This window comes from Hirundo rustica, chromosome 20, assembly GCF_015227805.2.
Source record: "Hirundo rustica isolate bHirRus1 chromosome 20, bHirRus1.pri.v3, whole genome shotgun sequence".
In the NCBI taxonomy this organism is placed as follows: Eukaryota; Metazoa; Chordata; class Aves; order Passeriformes; family Hirundinidae; genus Hirundo; species Hirundo rustica.
In genome coordinates, this window is record NC_053469.1 from 2,415,732 (window position 1) to 2,429,392 (window position 13,661).

Genomic DNA, 13,661 nt, shown 5'->3' on the forward strand with positions numbered 1-13,661 from the left:
TGTGGAGCCCAGGTGGGCCTTGGTGAGGGCCATCCCTTTTCCCGGGCAGATTTGAGGAAATCAACAGTTTCAAGTGGAAATCCACCTTCCACCCCAAACCCTGTCAGCCCTGAGCGGGTGCCTATGGGAGGGGGGCCCTGTCCCTGCGCTTCCTTTCCGCCCTGTGCTTTGCACTTCTGCTCCCTGCCCTGATTTACCCCAGCACGGGCCAGGGGAGCCTGTCCCTGCTGTTAATGAGTATTCCAAGGGGCTGCTTCCATAGATCGAGAACAACATCCTCCCTCGGCAAAGCAGAAGTGATTCCTGAATTAATTTAGATTTCCCGCTGCCTTGCTAGACCAGCTGGATATGGCACGCTTCATCTTCCCTGCAAACAGTGCCGCCGTCCCTGGGGGACACTCAGCACTTTATAAACCTGTCAAGCCCTTAAAGCCGGTGACCGTGAGGCTTCACAACAAAACGTGGGGAGGTTTATGGCCACACACACACACCAGGCAGCCCCAGAGAGGAGCTCCAGCACGGATGGGTTGGGAACTGAGGGGATGTTGTTTTGTGCTGCGCTTTCATTTAAAAGCAAGCAAGCAAGCAAGCAAAAAAAAAAAAAAAAAAAAAAAAAGGGGGGGGCTGCATGATTTATTTTAAAGCATCCAAGCTGCTGCAGCCTGCAGTGCTTTGACAGCGTGTGTATATACACGGGAAATGGGAGATTGTCTCCAAAGTCATTTGCATTCATTCTCTTCTCCCCCTCCTCCATGCAGGGAGTGTTTTTAAAAAGCCTTATCCTGCAAAAGGCTGAATACCTGCAACTTGTTCAGAAATCTTACTCTGGGGTGCAGAGCACCTGATCGAGAGGTTCTTTTATTCAGGAAACATATTGTTCTGCCAGTTCCCCTCTCCAGCGCTGATTTAGTTCTCTACTCTTCTTAGATTTCACAGATTTTTTTATTATTTATTTATTTTTTTACACAACATTTTTCAGCACCTCTGTGACCTGCTCAGGCCGAGCACTCCCCGGGCTCCGGGCAGAGCTGGGCAGGTGATCCCCGGGGACGCTCCCGCTGTCCGGGGCTGTGCCCATCCCTGGAGCGCAGGGGATTTGGGCTGCAGGCTCGGCTCGGTCCCTGGAGCCGTGCTCAGCTGCCGGACGCTGGCTGTCTCCCAGCTGGAGGAGCTGCATCTCCCGGCCACTCCGCTGTCCCTCGCTGTCCCCACCCGGCCGTTTGCTCAGCCTGACAAGTCGGCATCTGACGGAGCCGCTGCCGTTTGGGTCCCTCAGGGATTATAAGATGACTGCAGCAGGTCCCAGCTATTCTCTGCAGCCCAGCATGTTGTTGCTTCATTAAACGCCAAATTGTTACATTAATTCTAACTGCCCTGTAGAGATGTAGCTGTCAGGAATGATTTACTCGCCTCCAGCTGACTCGGAGCCTTTTTCCAGGCTCTGCCGAGGCGCTGGAAGAGGCCAGGGCCTGGGTGGGAGTGGGATGCAGGGCTTGTGTCCAGCCAGATACCGGCTCTGCCCTCCCTGGAGAGACAGGGACACTCTTGGGACCACAGTGGAAGAAGAGCCAGGGTGCTAAAAAACCTGTGGAATTTGCTTTTGCTGAACCATGGGCAGTGAGGCAAGTTTCCTGTTAACAGGCAGCATCTTTGCTGGAATATTTACTGAGACCAAATCTCTGGGACTCTCCCTCATTCTACCAGCAGCTCTGCCTATGCTACAGGAGGAGGATCCCGAGGTTTTTCTGCCTTGTTCCCGAGGATCGTGATTTGGGCAGGGGGAGGAGATGTGGGACATGAGGACAGTGGGAAAACCACGGCTCAGATGCTCAGATACATCTGGGAGAAGCCAGCAGAGGGGACCTGAGGATGAGCTGGTCATGTCCACCTTCCCTGCTCCCTGTGGATGAGGGGTTTCACCTGCTCCACACCCCCAAAAGGAGCACCAAGGTTCCCAAGCTCTGTGCCCAGCTCTTTTATCACCTCCTCCCTGGACCAGACCAGAGAGGAGAGGCGGTGTCTGTCCCCCAGGCATGAGGGATTTGGTTTCATTGGCCTCACAGGGGAAATCCAAATAAGACAAAAATAACCTGCTTCTAATATTTGACGTAAAATCTAAGCATTTCTGTAGGGAACAATAGTTTAAGCACAAAGGTGAATATGCTGTTTGGGGAAAAAAATATATGTATATATTAATACAGTAGATTTTCCTCATTGAGAAGACAAAAAATTTCCTGCCCCCCATGCCTCCCTTCCCTGATGGAAATCAGTGGAGGTTGTAAAGCCACCTGCAAATTGAGCAGTGCAAACCTCCCCTTCCTAACTCTGCCTGGGTTTTACAAGCTGTCAGTCAGTGGGACAGTGTTAGTTTTATTTGCCTCTTTCAAATTGGTTTTCTTTTTAACGGGAAGAAAGCATTTATATTAATGGAATCCTTGAGCCTCGGCCCTGAAAGGAGAGGCTGAAATGCAATCCCTGAATTTGAGCTCAGGACACTCGGGGAGCTCTTCTCCCTGTCCAGAGCAGCACAAAACGCCGGCAACTTCCAGCCCCGTTCTGCCTTTCCGAGCAAAGCACAAAGGCAGGAGGGAGATTTGCATTTCTTCCTTTCTTAAATTCAGCCATCCCCAGGGAATTCCCAGGGGGAGAGAAACAACAGCGCCCGTTATTTACTGGGATGAGAAAAATATCTATAAAACACACAGGTTCAATTACTACAGTTATCAGACTGGTTTTATACCAGCAGAATTATCCTGAAGCCAACTGCATTTCTGTCTTTCTGTTGTTATTTCTCAATTTTTAGGAAGTAAGAGTATTTCAAAGTATATTTTTTTTTTCAGTCTTTTATATGAAAATATTATGAATACTGGAGCTGTCAAAATATTTTGTTGTACAACACCTGCACAGATTTGGTGAGGGCATTTCTAGACACAGAATTCTTGAAAATACAAACTCCTCTTTTCTCTTTCGGTGAAGATTTACAATCTGCTTGTTTTAAATCCCACAGTTTCCTATTTACTCCATAAATTTCCTTAAGAGATGTCCTTGTGATGTAACCACAGGCTGGCAGCAACAGTTGTCTCTTTATTTATTCACTTCTGGAGAAGGAAGGAGAAGCTGCCGAGCCCAGCTCTGGACTCAGGAGCTCAGAGCTGAAGGAGGAAAATTTTTGCCTGGTATTTCTCCCGTCTCTGCCACGGCTCTTGGAGTGGATCTCCTGGAGAGAAAACAGGGAGTTTACCTGTTGGGTGAGCAATTCTTCCCTGAAGCAGTGACCGTGGACCTGCTCTGCTTTGGGCAGGCTCCTTGTTCTCCCTGAGAGCAGAACTTGGAGTGCCAGAAAGAAAAGGAAGGAGGAGATGATTAGGATGGGCAGCACAGCTCTCACACTGCCCAGCAACACCCTCAAACTGCCCAGCACAGCCCTCAAACTGCCCAGCACAGCCCTCAAACTGCCCAGCACAGCTCTCACACTGCCCAGCACAGCCCTCAAACTACCCAGCACAGCTCTCAAACTGCCCAGCAGAGCTCTCACACTGCCCAGCACAGCTCTCAAACTGCCCAGCACAGCTCTCACACTGCCCAGCACAGCTCTCACACTGCCCAGCACAGCTCTCAAACTGCCCAGCAACACCCTCAAACTGCCCAGCACAGCTCTCACACTGCCCAGCACAGCTCTCACACTGCCCAGCACAGCTCTCACACTGCCCAGCACAGCTCTCACACTGCCCAGCACAGCTCTCACACTGCTCAGCACAGCTCTCAAACTGCCCAGCACAGCCCTCAAACTGCCCAGCACAGCCCTCAAACTGCCCAGCACAGCTCTCAAACTGCCCAGCACAGCTCTCACACTGCCCAGCACAGCCCTCAAACTGCCCAGCACAGCCCTCAAACTGCCCAGCACAGCTCTCACACTGCCCAGCACAGCTCTCAAACTGCCCAGCACAGCTCTCACACTGCCCAGCACAGCTCTCAAACTGCCCAGCACAGCCCTCAAACTGCCCAGCACAGCCCTCACACTGCCCAGCACAGCTCTCACACTGCCCAGCACAGCTCTCAAACTGCCCAGCACAGCCCTCACACTGCCCAGCACAGCTCTCACACTGCCCAGCACAGCTCTCAAACTGCCCAGCACAGCCCTCACACTGCCCAGCACAGCTCTCACACTGCCCAGCACAGCTCTCAAACTGCCCAGCACAGCCCTCACACTGCCCAGCACAGCTCTCACACTGCCCAGCACAGCTCTCACACTGCCCAGCACAGCTCTCACACTGCCCAGCACAGCTCTCAAACTGCCCAGCACAGCTCTCACACTGCCCAGCACAGCTCTCACACTGCCCAGCACAGCTCTCAAACTGCCCAGCACAGCTCTCACACTGCCCAGCACAGCTCTCACACTGCCCAGCACAGCTCTCAAACTGCCCAGCACAGCTCTCACACTTCCCACCACAGCTCTCAAACTGCCCAGCACAGCCCTTACACTGCCCAGCACAGCCCTTACACTGCCCAGCACAGCTCTCAAACTGCCCAGCACAGCTCTCACACTGCCCAGCACAGCTCTCAAACTGCCCAGCACAGCTCTCACACTGCCCAGCACAGCTCTCACACTGCCCAGCACAGCCCTCACACTGCCCAGCACAGCTCTCACACTGCCCAGCACAGCCCTTACACTGCCCAGCACAGCTCTCAAACTGCCCAGCACAGCTCTCAAATTGCCCAGCACAGCTCTCACACTGCCCAGCACAGCTCTCAAACTGCCCAGCACAGCTCTCACACTGCCCAGCACAGCCCTCAAACTGCCCAGCACAGCTCTCAAACTGCCCAGCACAGCTCTCACACTGCCCAGCACAGCTCTCACACTGCCCAGCACAGCTCTCAAACTGCCCAGCACAGCTCTCAAACTGCCCAGCCGTGGCCACGTGTCCTTTAGAAAAGGCGAGGAACAAAACCTGGGATGCTCCCGGTGTCCCCGCCCGGCGCTCCGTGAGTCCCCCGGGGCACGGGGCTGTGCCAGGCGCTGGCAGCCCGCAGGGCACCGCCCTACCCGCAGGTACCGGGACATGGCCCCGGGCTGTGCTGCTGCTCTCATGTGCACCTGGAAGATCTCGGTGCCAATATTCCCTGACTTCCCAGGGGAGTGAGAAGCTCCGAGCACACTGTGTGTTAAAAATGTCTGTCCTCAGCTCCTCAGAGAGCTCAGCACAGCCCCGCACTGTGCTGCCAGCAGTGTGACCACGGACACGTGGATGTGTGTGTTCATCTGGATGTGTATTTGTGTGTAAATGAATATTTTTACATATATGCGTGTGTTTGGTCAAACCGACTCCCTTAGGATTTTTTCCATTTTCTTCCTGATTTCTCTTTGAAGTATTTCCATGTCTGTGATTCGTATTCACAACTTTCTGCAGACAGACAACATCAGACTCTATTTCCTGTTGTTGTATCTGCCACCACCTTTGCCACAAATGCTGAAAAATAACAGTGTCCCATCAGAAATATGATCAAAGCCAGAGCAATCGTGTTCAGATCTCCCAAGGACTGGACTGGCAGCCTCCCATGTCCTCATTTTTCTCTCTTTTTTTTTTTTTTTTTGTGTGTGTTCCAAAGCATTTCCGCATCAGTGGGTTTGCTCCTCTATTGAAAGGGAATATTTCAACACTTTGTTCAATCACGGCATCAAGTTTTAAGAGCTTTTAGTTTCAGGCTTTTTTATTTGCTGGTATTGACGTGAATTTAGCAAAAGACTATTTAAAGTTCAGCTGACAAATTTATTTGTAGTCTTGAAGTATTTGATCATCAGAGAGAAAGCAAGAATATAAATAAAAGACACTGGACATCCACATCATCTACAGTTAATTCCATAATTTTTTACAGATAACAATATACATATTGTCTTGCCTTTCCTCACAATCAGCTTGCACGATATCCGTGGAAATACACAAATGCCTGGAGCAGAGACGTGTCCCCAGGGAAGGGGGTGCTCACTCCAGCAGTGCCTGGGGAAGGGCTCATCTTAAACCAGCCCGAACCCCCGAGAAGGTTTTTGGCAACAAGACATCAGGGTGATTTTTGAGACGCTTTGCAGTAAAACTGACGCAAAGAAATTTGAAGGAAAAGCATAAGATCCACAACCCAGATCCTCCACCAGTGTCCCCGGGTCAAGAAAATTCACCTCTTGACCCCGTGATAAATGTGGAATTACTTGGTAATAAATACATCTATTCACGGTTTAATGCTTATATGGAAGAGTCAACCTAGCAATCTACAAATTAAAGAGGGGAGAAGAAGAATTAACATACGATTTTCATTTTACAAAGGAAAAGGGCTGTTGATAAATGATTGGCATATTAAAGAGCATTTCATTTTAGAAAAGTTAATGTAAATTCAAAGTAAAACAAAACATACTGCATTGGTGCGCTTTTAAAAAAATCTGTTGGAAGAACAGAGAAGTTTCCTACCATGGATTTCTGAAGCGATTCACTATGAACATTTCTCCTATAGAAATATAGACATTGTCACACCTTTCACCGTGGATGAGGATTTTATTTTCCCTTAAAAATTGTTTCGGCGCGGATGGGTGATGGAGCAAGTCCTCGCTTTGGAGAATGCACTGACAACAAAACGCGAAATACCTCATATCAAATCTGTAAAGCACAAGTCTTGGTGTTCGGTAAAGACACGAGAATCGGTTTGGTTTGGACGCTGCGGGTGCCAGCGGTTGCGGTGCCAGGGCCTTTGTCCGCCATCCTCTGCCAGGGTCATCTCCGAAATCCCCTCCGCTCCCTCCGGGCCGTCCCATTCCTGCCCCGCTCGGCACTCGCGGCCCGTCCCTCTGTCCTTTCCAAGAGCAGGTGACATTTCACAGCACCGAGTCCTTTCCCTTCCCACTGCCCTGTATCAAAACTGAGCGTGGTCGACCTCATCCAGCCAGGAGGCCGGGCTGGCCGGGAAATCCGGGTACCCGCCGCTGCTGCCGGTGGAGAGGTCGGAGCTCGGTCCATTGCCGGCCAGGACCCTCATGGACTGGGGCACCCCTTGTCCGCTCTGTCCCATGATGGCCAAGCCGTTGTCTGGGTAAACCAAGCCGGAGATTAAGGGCTGGTGGCCCGGCAGCGCTTGCAGGGCCGCCGGGGACTGGGGGATGCCGTAGGGGCTGTTGGAGCGCAGGTCGTGGTACTGGTCCTGAGCCGGGATCCCGCTGTGATCCAGGGCAAAGCTCCCGTTGGTCCCCGCCGGCCTCCCCAGCGCAGGGGACGCTTCGCTGAGATTGCTGTAAATCCCGTTGGAATGGCTCATCTCGGACATGGAGGGCTCGTCTGGAAGGGAAAAGGGCTGGGTTTACCGGCGGAGCAATGGTGGGTGCTGGGGTGGACTGGTTTTACTGGAAGAGCGCTGATCACCCTGCAAGCTCTGGGTATAAATAGATTAAAAGGATGGGAGCTGAGCAGCCACACTGCTCCACTTGTAATTCCTTATTATTCCTATCCCTGTTGAGAGATCGTCGTAGGCAGCCATGGGATTATTATTTTTTTCTGAGTGCGAACATCTAATACATCTTGGATTTTAAAAATGCGCATGAAAAGTACATATTAAAATATAAGAAGGTGATTTGAAAATAACTCTTCAAAGGCGAAGTGAATTCAATGTCTTTCCGCCTTTCGTTTCTATTCGGTTTTGAGGTTTAGCTTGAATTTTGATATCACTTTTAGGAGCTACCTGAACCAATGCAAATTCCCCATTGTTCAGGAAAAGAGATATTAAATTAAGATATTTTTCTGCTCAGGAACGGACTAATGAAATCACAGGAACAACAGAATTTGTATTTGTACAGCTTAAAAACCCTCCTGAAAAATGAGCAATATTTTTAAGTTCCCAGCAAAATTTGTTTGTATTCGTTAGGGGCTTCATGGACAGTGAGAGCTGCTCTGTTGCCTGGGATACAGACCTGTTCGTGGCATCGAGCTCTCAATAATTGTTCAACATTTTTTAGTTATTATTTATAGACTATTCATATTTAATGAGCTGATACACAGTGTGTACAAACAGACTCGAAAATGATATAGTTTTTAGGAGCACGGGAGAGGAGCTGAGATGGAAAATTGTGCGTTTATAAATACACACTCTGTGTAAATATACACAGAGGTTTGCGTTTCGGTTTCTCTCCCATTCCTAAAAATGTTACAAAAATTTGGGATGGAGCGCTGAGCTGGAGTCGGGATTGTGTAGAACATGTCCCTGCAAATGCCACCCAGCCCAGGGCTCTGTCCCTGTCCCTGTGGGTCTGGAGAGTGCGGGGTGAGGCTGCACTGGGCCAGAGCTGCTCTTGGTCTGTCCTGGGTCTGTCACCAGAAATCCCGGCTCCAAAAAGGGGACACCGCCACCTAACACACAACAATTTCCTTCTTGCATCACAGGAACAGCTTCCACAGGACTGAGGAGTCCTAGTGAGCAACTGCACACATAAAACCATCCCCGAATAAGACTAAAAAAATAAAATAAAATAAAATAAAATAAAATAAAATAAAATAAAATAAAATAAAATAAAATAAAATAAAATATAAAATCACATTCGTTTTCCCACAGAAACATTCAGTGGTTCTGGACTTCCCGGTTTTTGTATTTCCAAGAATCCCTTGAAAAGGCCGTGTCTGAGCAGCGGCTCTGACACAGCAGCGCCCGCCCGGGGGCTTCTCCCTGCTCTTCCCGCAGCTTTGGGGCAGAGCGGAGCTTCCCCCGCCGTTCCTCGGCCCCGGCTGCCCCCTGCTCCGGTTCTCCCGGCGAGGCCCGGGCAGCCGGGACGGCTCTGCCCTTCTCTCGCCTCGGCCGCTGGGTTTCACCCTCTGTTTTATCGCTGGAATTTCCCACCGCGGCACCGAGGGGGTGAAAGCGGCCGGGGCACGGCAGCAGCTTTGCGGGGAGCTCGCAAAGCCCCGGCTGGGCCCGCGGGGACCGACCTGTGAAGGAGACCTCGGCGTCGCTGTCGGGCCCCTCCTCCTGGATGCTGTCCTTGTCGGACTTGGACGTCCCCCGGGATCGCTTCATGTTCCTGAAGTACTGCCCCCACCGCTGCCTCCCCGCGTCCTTCTTCAGCCTTTTCTCCTTGGCCCTGCGGTTCTGGAACCAGACCTGCGAGCGGGGCGCTCCGGGAGCTCCGTGCGTGCGGGGCCGGGCCCTGCCCGCCGCCCCCCGCCGCCCCCGGCCCCCGCTCTCACCTGCACCACCCGCATGTCCAGCCCGGTCTCCGACGAAAGCTGCTCCCGGACGTGCCTCGCCGGTTTGGGCGAGTTGTTATAAGCGTTTTTGAGGGTCTCCAGCTGCTTGGCCGTGATGGTGGTGCGGGGCCTCTTGGCCGTGGACTCGGCCTCTGCCGACACGAGTCAGGGTTGAAGTTCTCACGGAGCGGACCCGGGAAAGCGCGACCCCCGACCCGCCCCGGGCTCCTCCCGCACCCTCCCGCCCGGTGTGTGAGGCTGTCCCGGAGGGCAGGAGCGCCCCGGGCCGCCTCCCCGCTGCCCTCGGGGGTGCAAGGGACAGGACAAGGGTACCTCTCTGCTTGGCCGTCTCGTAGTCCGCCTTGCAGACCAGCCTGCTGTCCTCCATGAGGTAGAACTCGTCGCCGGTGGCCAGCTGCCGCTTGCAGACGATGCAGGCGAAGCAGTGCAGGTGGTAAACGAAGTCCTGGGCCCGGCGCACCACCTGGGTCGGGGGGATGCCCTGCTGGCAGGCGGCACACTTCGTCCCGAAGCGCCTGAGCAGGGGGGACAAGCGGCGGCCGCTGAGCGAGGGAGGCCGGGCACGGGGCCGGCCGGACCCGGCGCTGTCCGCGGTGCTGCTCCCGGTGCCGCTGTCCCGGTGCTGAACCCCAAACGCGCCCGCCCCGCGACGCCCCCCAGTCCCCGGCCGCCCCCCGACCCTTCCGGTGCCGGCCCCACGCACTTGAAGAAGTCTTCCTTGCAGTAGACGCCGTCCCCGCGGCTGAAGCACTTCTCGGCCAGCTGCGTCTGGCAGTCGGAGCATTTCAGGCACTTGCTGTGCCAGTGCCGGTCCAGGACTTTGAGGATGAACCTGTCCACGATGTGCTGGTTGCAGCCGGCGCACAGCGGGATCTCTGCGGGGAGGCAGCTCCCGTCAGCCCCGATGGCCCCGGTGGCCCCTCCGCCTCCCCGACCGGCCCGGCCCGGCCCGGGGCTGCTGCCGACCGACGGCGGATCCCGGGCTGGCCCGAGGAACAGCACGAAAAAAATCACGATTCGTTCAAATTCGTTGTTGCGGCGTCGCGGAAAGCAGTGAACCCCCGGGCCGAACGCACTCCGGGAGAAGTGCCCGGGAGAACCGGGATAAACAAGACGGGAAGTGATGGAAAAGGGATTAACGCCCCGAGAGAGCCGCCGGCAAAGCTGTAATTATTCCAGGCTCTTTTTAATTTTCCTAAACTTCCAAAATTCACCTGCGAACAACGGCGGGGTAGCCCGAACGGAGTGGGGAAAGAAACCATAAAAAATTACGAGAATTGCACTGAAAATAAAAACGCGGCAGTCTTGTCCCGTCCCCGTCTAGATACTGACAGAGATCACACAGAAAATAATAAGGAAACACTTACTGAGAAATAGAGATATAAAAAATAAACAGATACAGCAGATGGAGAACGAAATGTACAGGTATATAGACACAAATATATAGATTTCGGTATATAGACATAGATAGAGAGAAGTAGGTGAAAATATGGATGTGAGGTACATAAAAATACAGATTATCAGTACAAATAGAGGCGGAGAGATGTGTGACACGGCTGTAGAGATACAGATGGATACGCACATGAGAGTATTTCTATGTAAAGATAATTATATGCAGAGATACGGAGCTGGATCGCCGTGCATAGGGGTAAGAGGTGGAAGAGGCAATCGTTATCCTTAACAATTCACCGCGTCCAAACAAACAACCCCAACAGCGGCGGCGCTGGGGGCGGCGGCCCCGGCCGGGACGGAGCTCCGGCAGCGGGCCCGGTAACGCGGCACAGCCCCGCAATGTCCCGCTCCGGCCCGCGGCTCTTACGCTGCATGGCGATCCGCGGCAGCTCCGCTCCTCAGGCGGGCCGCGGGCTCCGGAGCATCTTCCGCGGGGAGCGGGCACAGCCGGGCCGGGTGCGGAACCGCCGCTCTCCCCCCTCCGGAACCCCCCAAATCACGGCGGCTGCCGCCCCCCGCTCTGACCGCCGCCAACCCCGCGGCGCCGGGGATTTAATTCGCTAAAGCGGGTTATTTTTAGACGCCGGCCCTCGCCGCCGGTGCCGGTCTGAATCTCCGGGCAGGGCACGGCGGAGAGCTGTATTTAATCCTCCGCCCCCGGGGCCGGCGGCGCTTCCCCTCCCTCGGCGGGAGGGACGCGGCTCCGGGGCGCCCGGAAAGGAACCCCGACGGGGCCGGCGGAGGGCGGGGGTCGCACCGGGGGAGGCAGCGCCGGCCGCTGCCCCGAGCTCGTTGTGAGCCCTAAACCGGGATTTGTCCCGGTCCGGGCAAAGCACCCGGGGTTCTCCCCTACTCCCGGCGGTGAGAACCCCCCGGGACCGGCCCTCGGCCACGGTGAGCCCCGCCGAGCCCTTCCCGCTGCCTGCCCGGGCCCCGAAGGAGCCCAGGACCGCGGGGCCGTGAACGAGGCTCGTGTCCTGCGGGAGAGCGGCGATTGCGCATCCTTCGTTCTACCGGGGACTCGATTTCGGCGGTGTCGCCTCCGTCCCTGGACAGCACAAGCAGGTCCCCGTTGTCCGGTCAAACGCCCGGCTGCCGCGATGCGCGCACCGCGGAGAGCCCACGGGGCAGCCACGGCGAGGAGAACCGGGGCAGAACCGGGGGCACCGGCCCGTTCACGGCGGCTGCGGGGCCGCGCCGCCGGTGCCGCTCACCGTGACACCTCTGTCCCCGCACACCGGCGGGGCCCCCGCAGCGATTCGTCGTTGATTTTATTTATTTTTTTTTTTAAGCCCCATCGACAGCTTTCGATGCTGGCGAGATCCGGGACGGCCTCGCTCCGGGATCGAACCCGCTGCCCCCAACCCGGCTCGGCCGCCCCCGTTGAGCCCCGGAGCCTCGGCCGGGTCTCCCCGCCCCGACACGGCTGGTCCCGTTCGTTCAACGGGACAAAAGGATGTTTAAGAGAAGAATTAACGGAGTTTCCCCGAAGTGGGGAAAGAGCCGCTCGGGAGCCGGGCAGGGGGGCGCGGGTGGTCCCCGCAGTCAGAGGGAACCGTCGGGCAGTGGGAAGTCCCCGTTTCGTCCCCGTCCTCGTTGAGCGGGGAGCGGCGGAACCCCGGGCTCCGCCGGGCCGGGCAGAGCTCCCGTGAGCGCGGAGCAGCCGCCGCTTTTCCCCGGGATCCTGGGGCACCCGGAGCGGCCGCGGGGCCGGCAGCGTTCGGGGGGCAGCCAGGGGGGCTCTGATATCGGGGACGAGGCAGGAGAGAGATCGGGATGAACCAGGACGGAGCCCCCGATGCCGTCGGGCCGCCCTTCCCCGCAGCCAGCCCCGACCGCGGCCCCTCCGGTGCCCCCGGGAGCGCGGAACGGGCACAGACGGAGCACGGCCGGGCCCGGGGCTCCCGGAGCAGCCGCCGGTGCCTCCGCGGGGGGACGCGGAGATCTGAGCGCCTCCGCCTCACCTGGGCTCCGCGGGAAGGGGCAGAGCTCCGCTGCCTTCTCCGAACCGGCGCGGACCCGCTCCAGCAGCATCGCGGCCTCCGTGGGCGCCGTCCGAAGTGCGCGGGTGGCTGCGGAGGAGTGGCGGAGCGGCGCGGAGGGGAGCGCAGGGAGCGGCGCGGGGCTGGGCGGAGCGGGGGGGGCGCGGGGGGCGGGCCGGGGGCGGCACCGGGCCCCAGATGGGCCTCGGTTCACCGCCGGCCTCTTTAGCATCACAAAAGCGGCAGGGGGATCGCCGTCCCACGCGTGGCCGCGCCCGACGCGTGGGCTCGGGCTGCAGCCGCCGCCCTCGGGCAAAAAAGCGGCCCCGGGGCCCCCGCGAACCTCCGGAGGCCGTACGAAGGGGATCGGGGGAGCCGCTGTCGGAGGGAGCCTCCGCCCGGGCCCGGCTGCCCGCCGGCAGCCCCCGCGCCCAGATTTCGTTTTCCCAGGTTTTGTTTCGTCGGTTCCCCGACGCCGCCCGTGGGCAGCGGGGAGGTTCCTTCCCCGCCGCTAATTAACGAACGAAGGCGGAGATGCAGCGGGTGTCTGACCCGCGGCCAGCGGCGTGCGCGCCTGAAGGATGTTAATTGCTCTAACTGAAGATGGGACGGACACGGACAGAGTGTGTGCGTGTGTGTCTGTGCGTGTGTGGAACACGCGGGGCTGCGGGTGGGGCTGCGCGGGGTTTTTGGGGTGCGGCAGCCCCGGGGCTCTGCACACAGGTGCGGGGTGCGTGTGCCCGGAGCCTGTGCTTGCGTTCTGCTCCGCGGCCGCTCGCCTTTCCGCGTGTGCGGAGCCACCGGAGCGCCGGGGCCGTGTTTGTCCGGGAAGAGCCCCGTGCGTGCGCGCACCGCTTGCCCCAGGCAGCCGGAGCTGATAATTGTGGTTGTTACTGTGAGCCCGTTAATCCCCCGAATCCCTTTACCTCCTGCTCGCGGGGGATTACAAATTAATAAAAGCAGCTTAGGGGCGGGAGCCTCCAAACTCACATAT

At 56.6% G+C, this 13,661-nt stretch overlaps 1 protein-coding gene across 2 annotated transcripts; it reads right to left on the reverse strand.

Moving 5' to 3' along the window:
• Positions 1–5,801: 5,801 nt before the first annotated feature.
• On the reverse strand, positions 5,802–12,748 carry LHX3 (LIM homeobox 3). Of its 2 annotated transcripts, none has more exons than XM_040083384.1 (6): positions 12,650–12,748; positions 9,937–10,108; positions 9,546–9,748; positions 9,213–9,364; positions 8,955–9,126; positions 5,802–7,316 (listed from the first exon to the last, which is right to left on the reverse strand). In XM_040083384.1, exons 1-6 carry the CDS (start codon positions 12,717–12,719, stop codon positions 6,898–6,900), a joined length of 1,188 nt encoding a protein of 395 aa, XP_039939318.1. In that variant the 5' UTR covers positions 12,720–12,748; the 3' UTR covers positions 5,802–6,897. The 2 variants fall into 2 exon arrangements, with proteins under 2 accessions (XP_039939318.1, XP_039939319.1); XM_040083385.1 differs by lacking the exon at positions 12,650–12,748 and adding an exon at positions 11,053–11,075.
• Between the last annotated feature and the right edge of the window lie 913 nt (positions 12,749–13,661).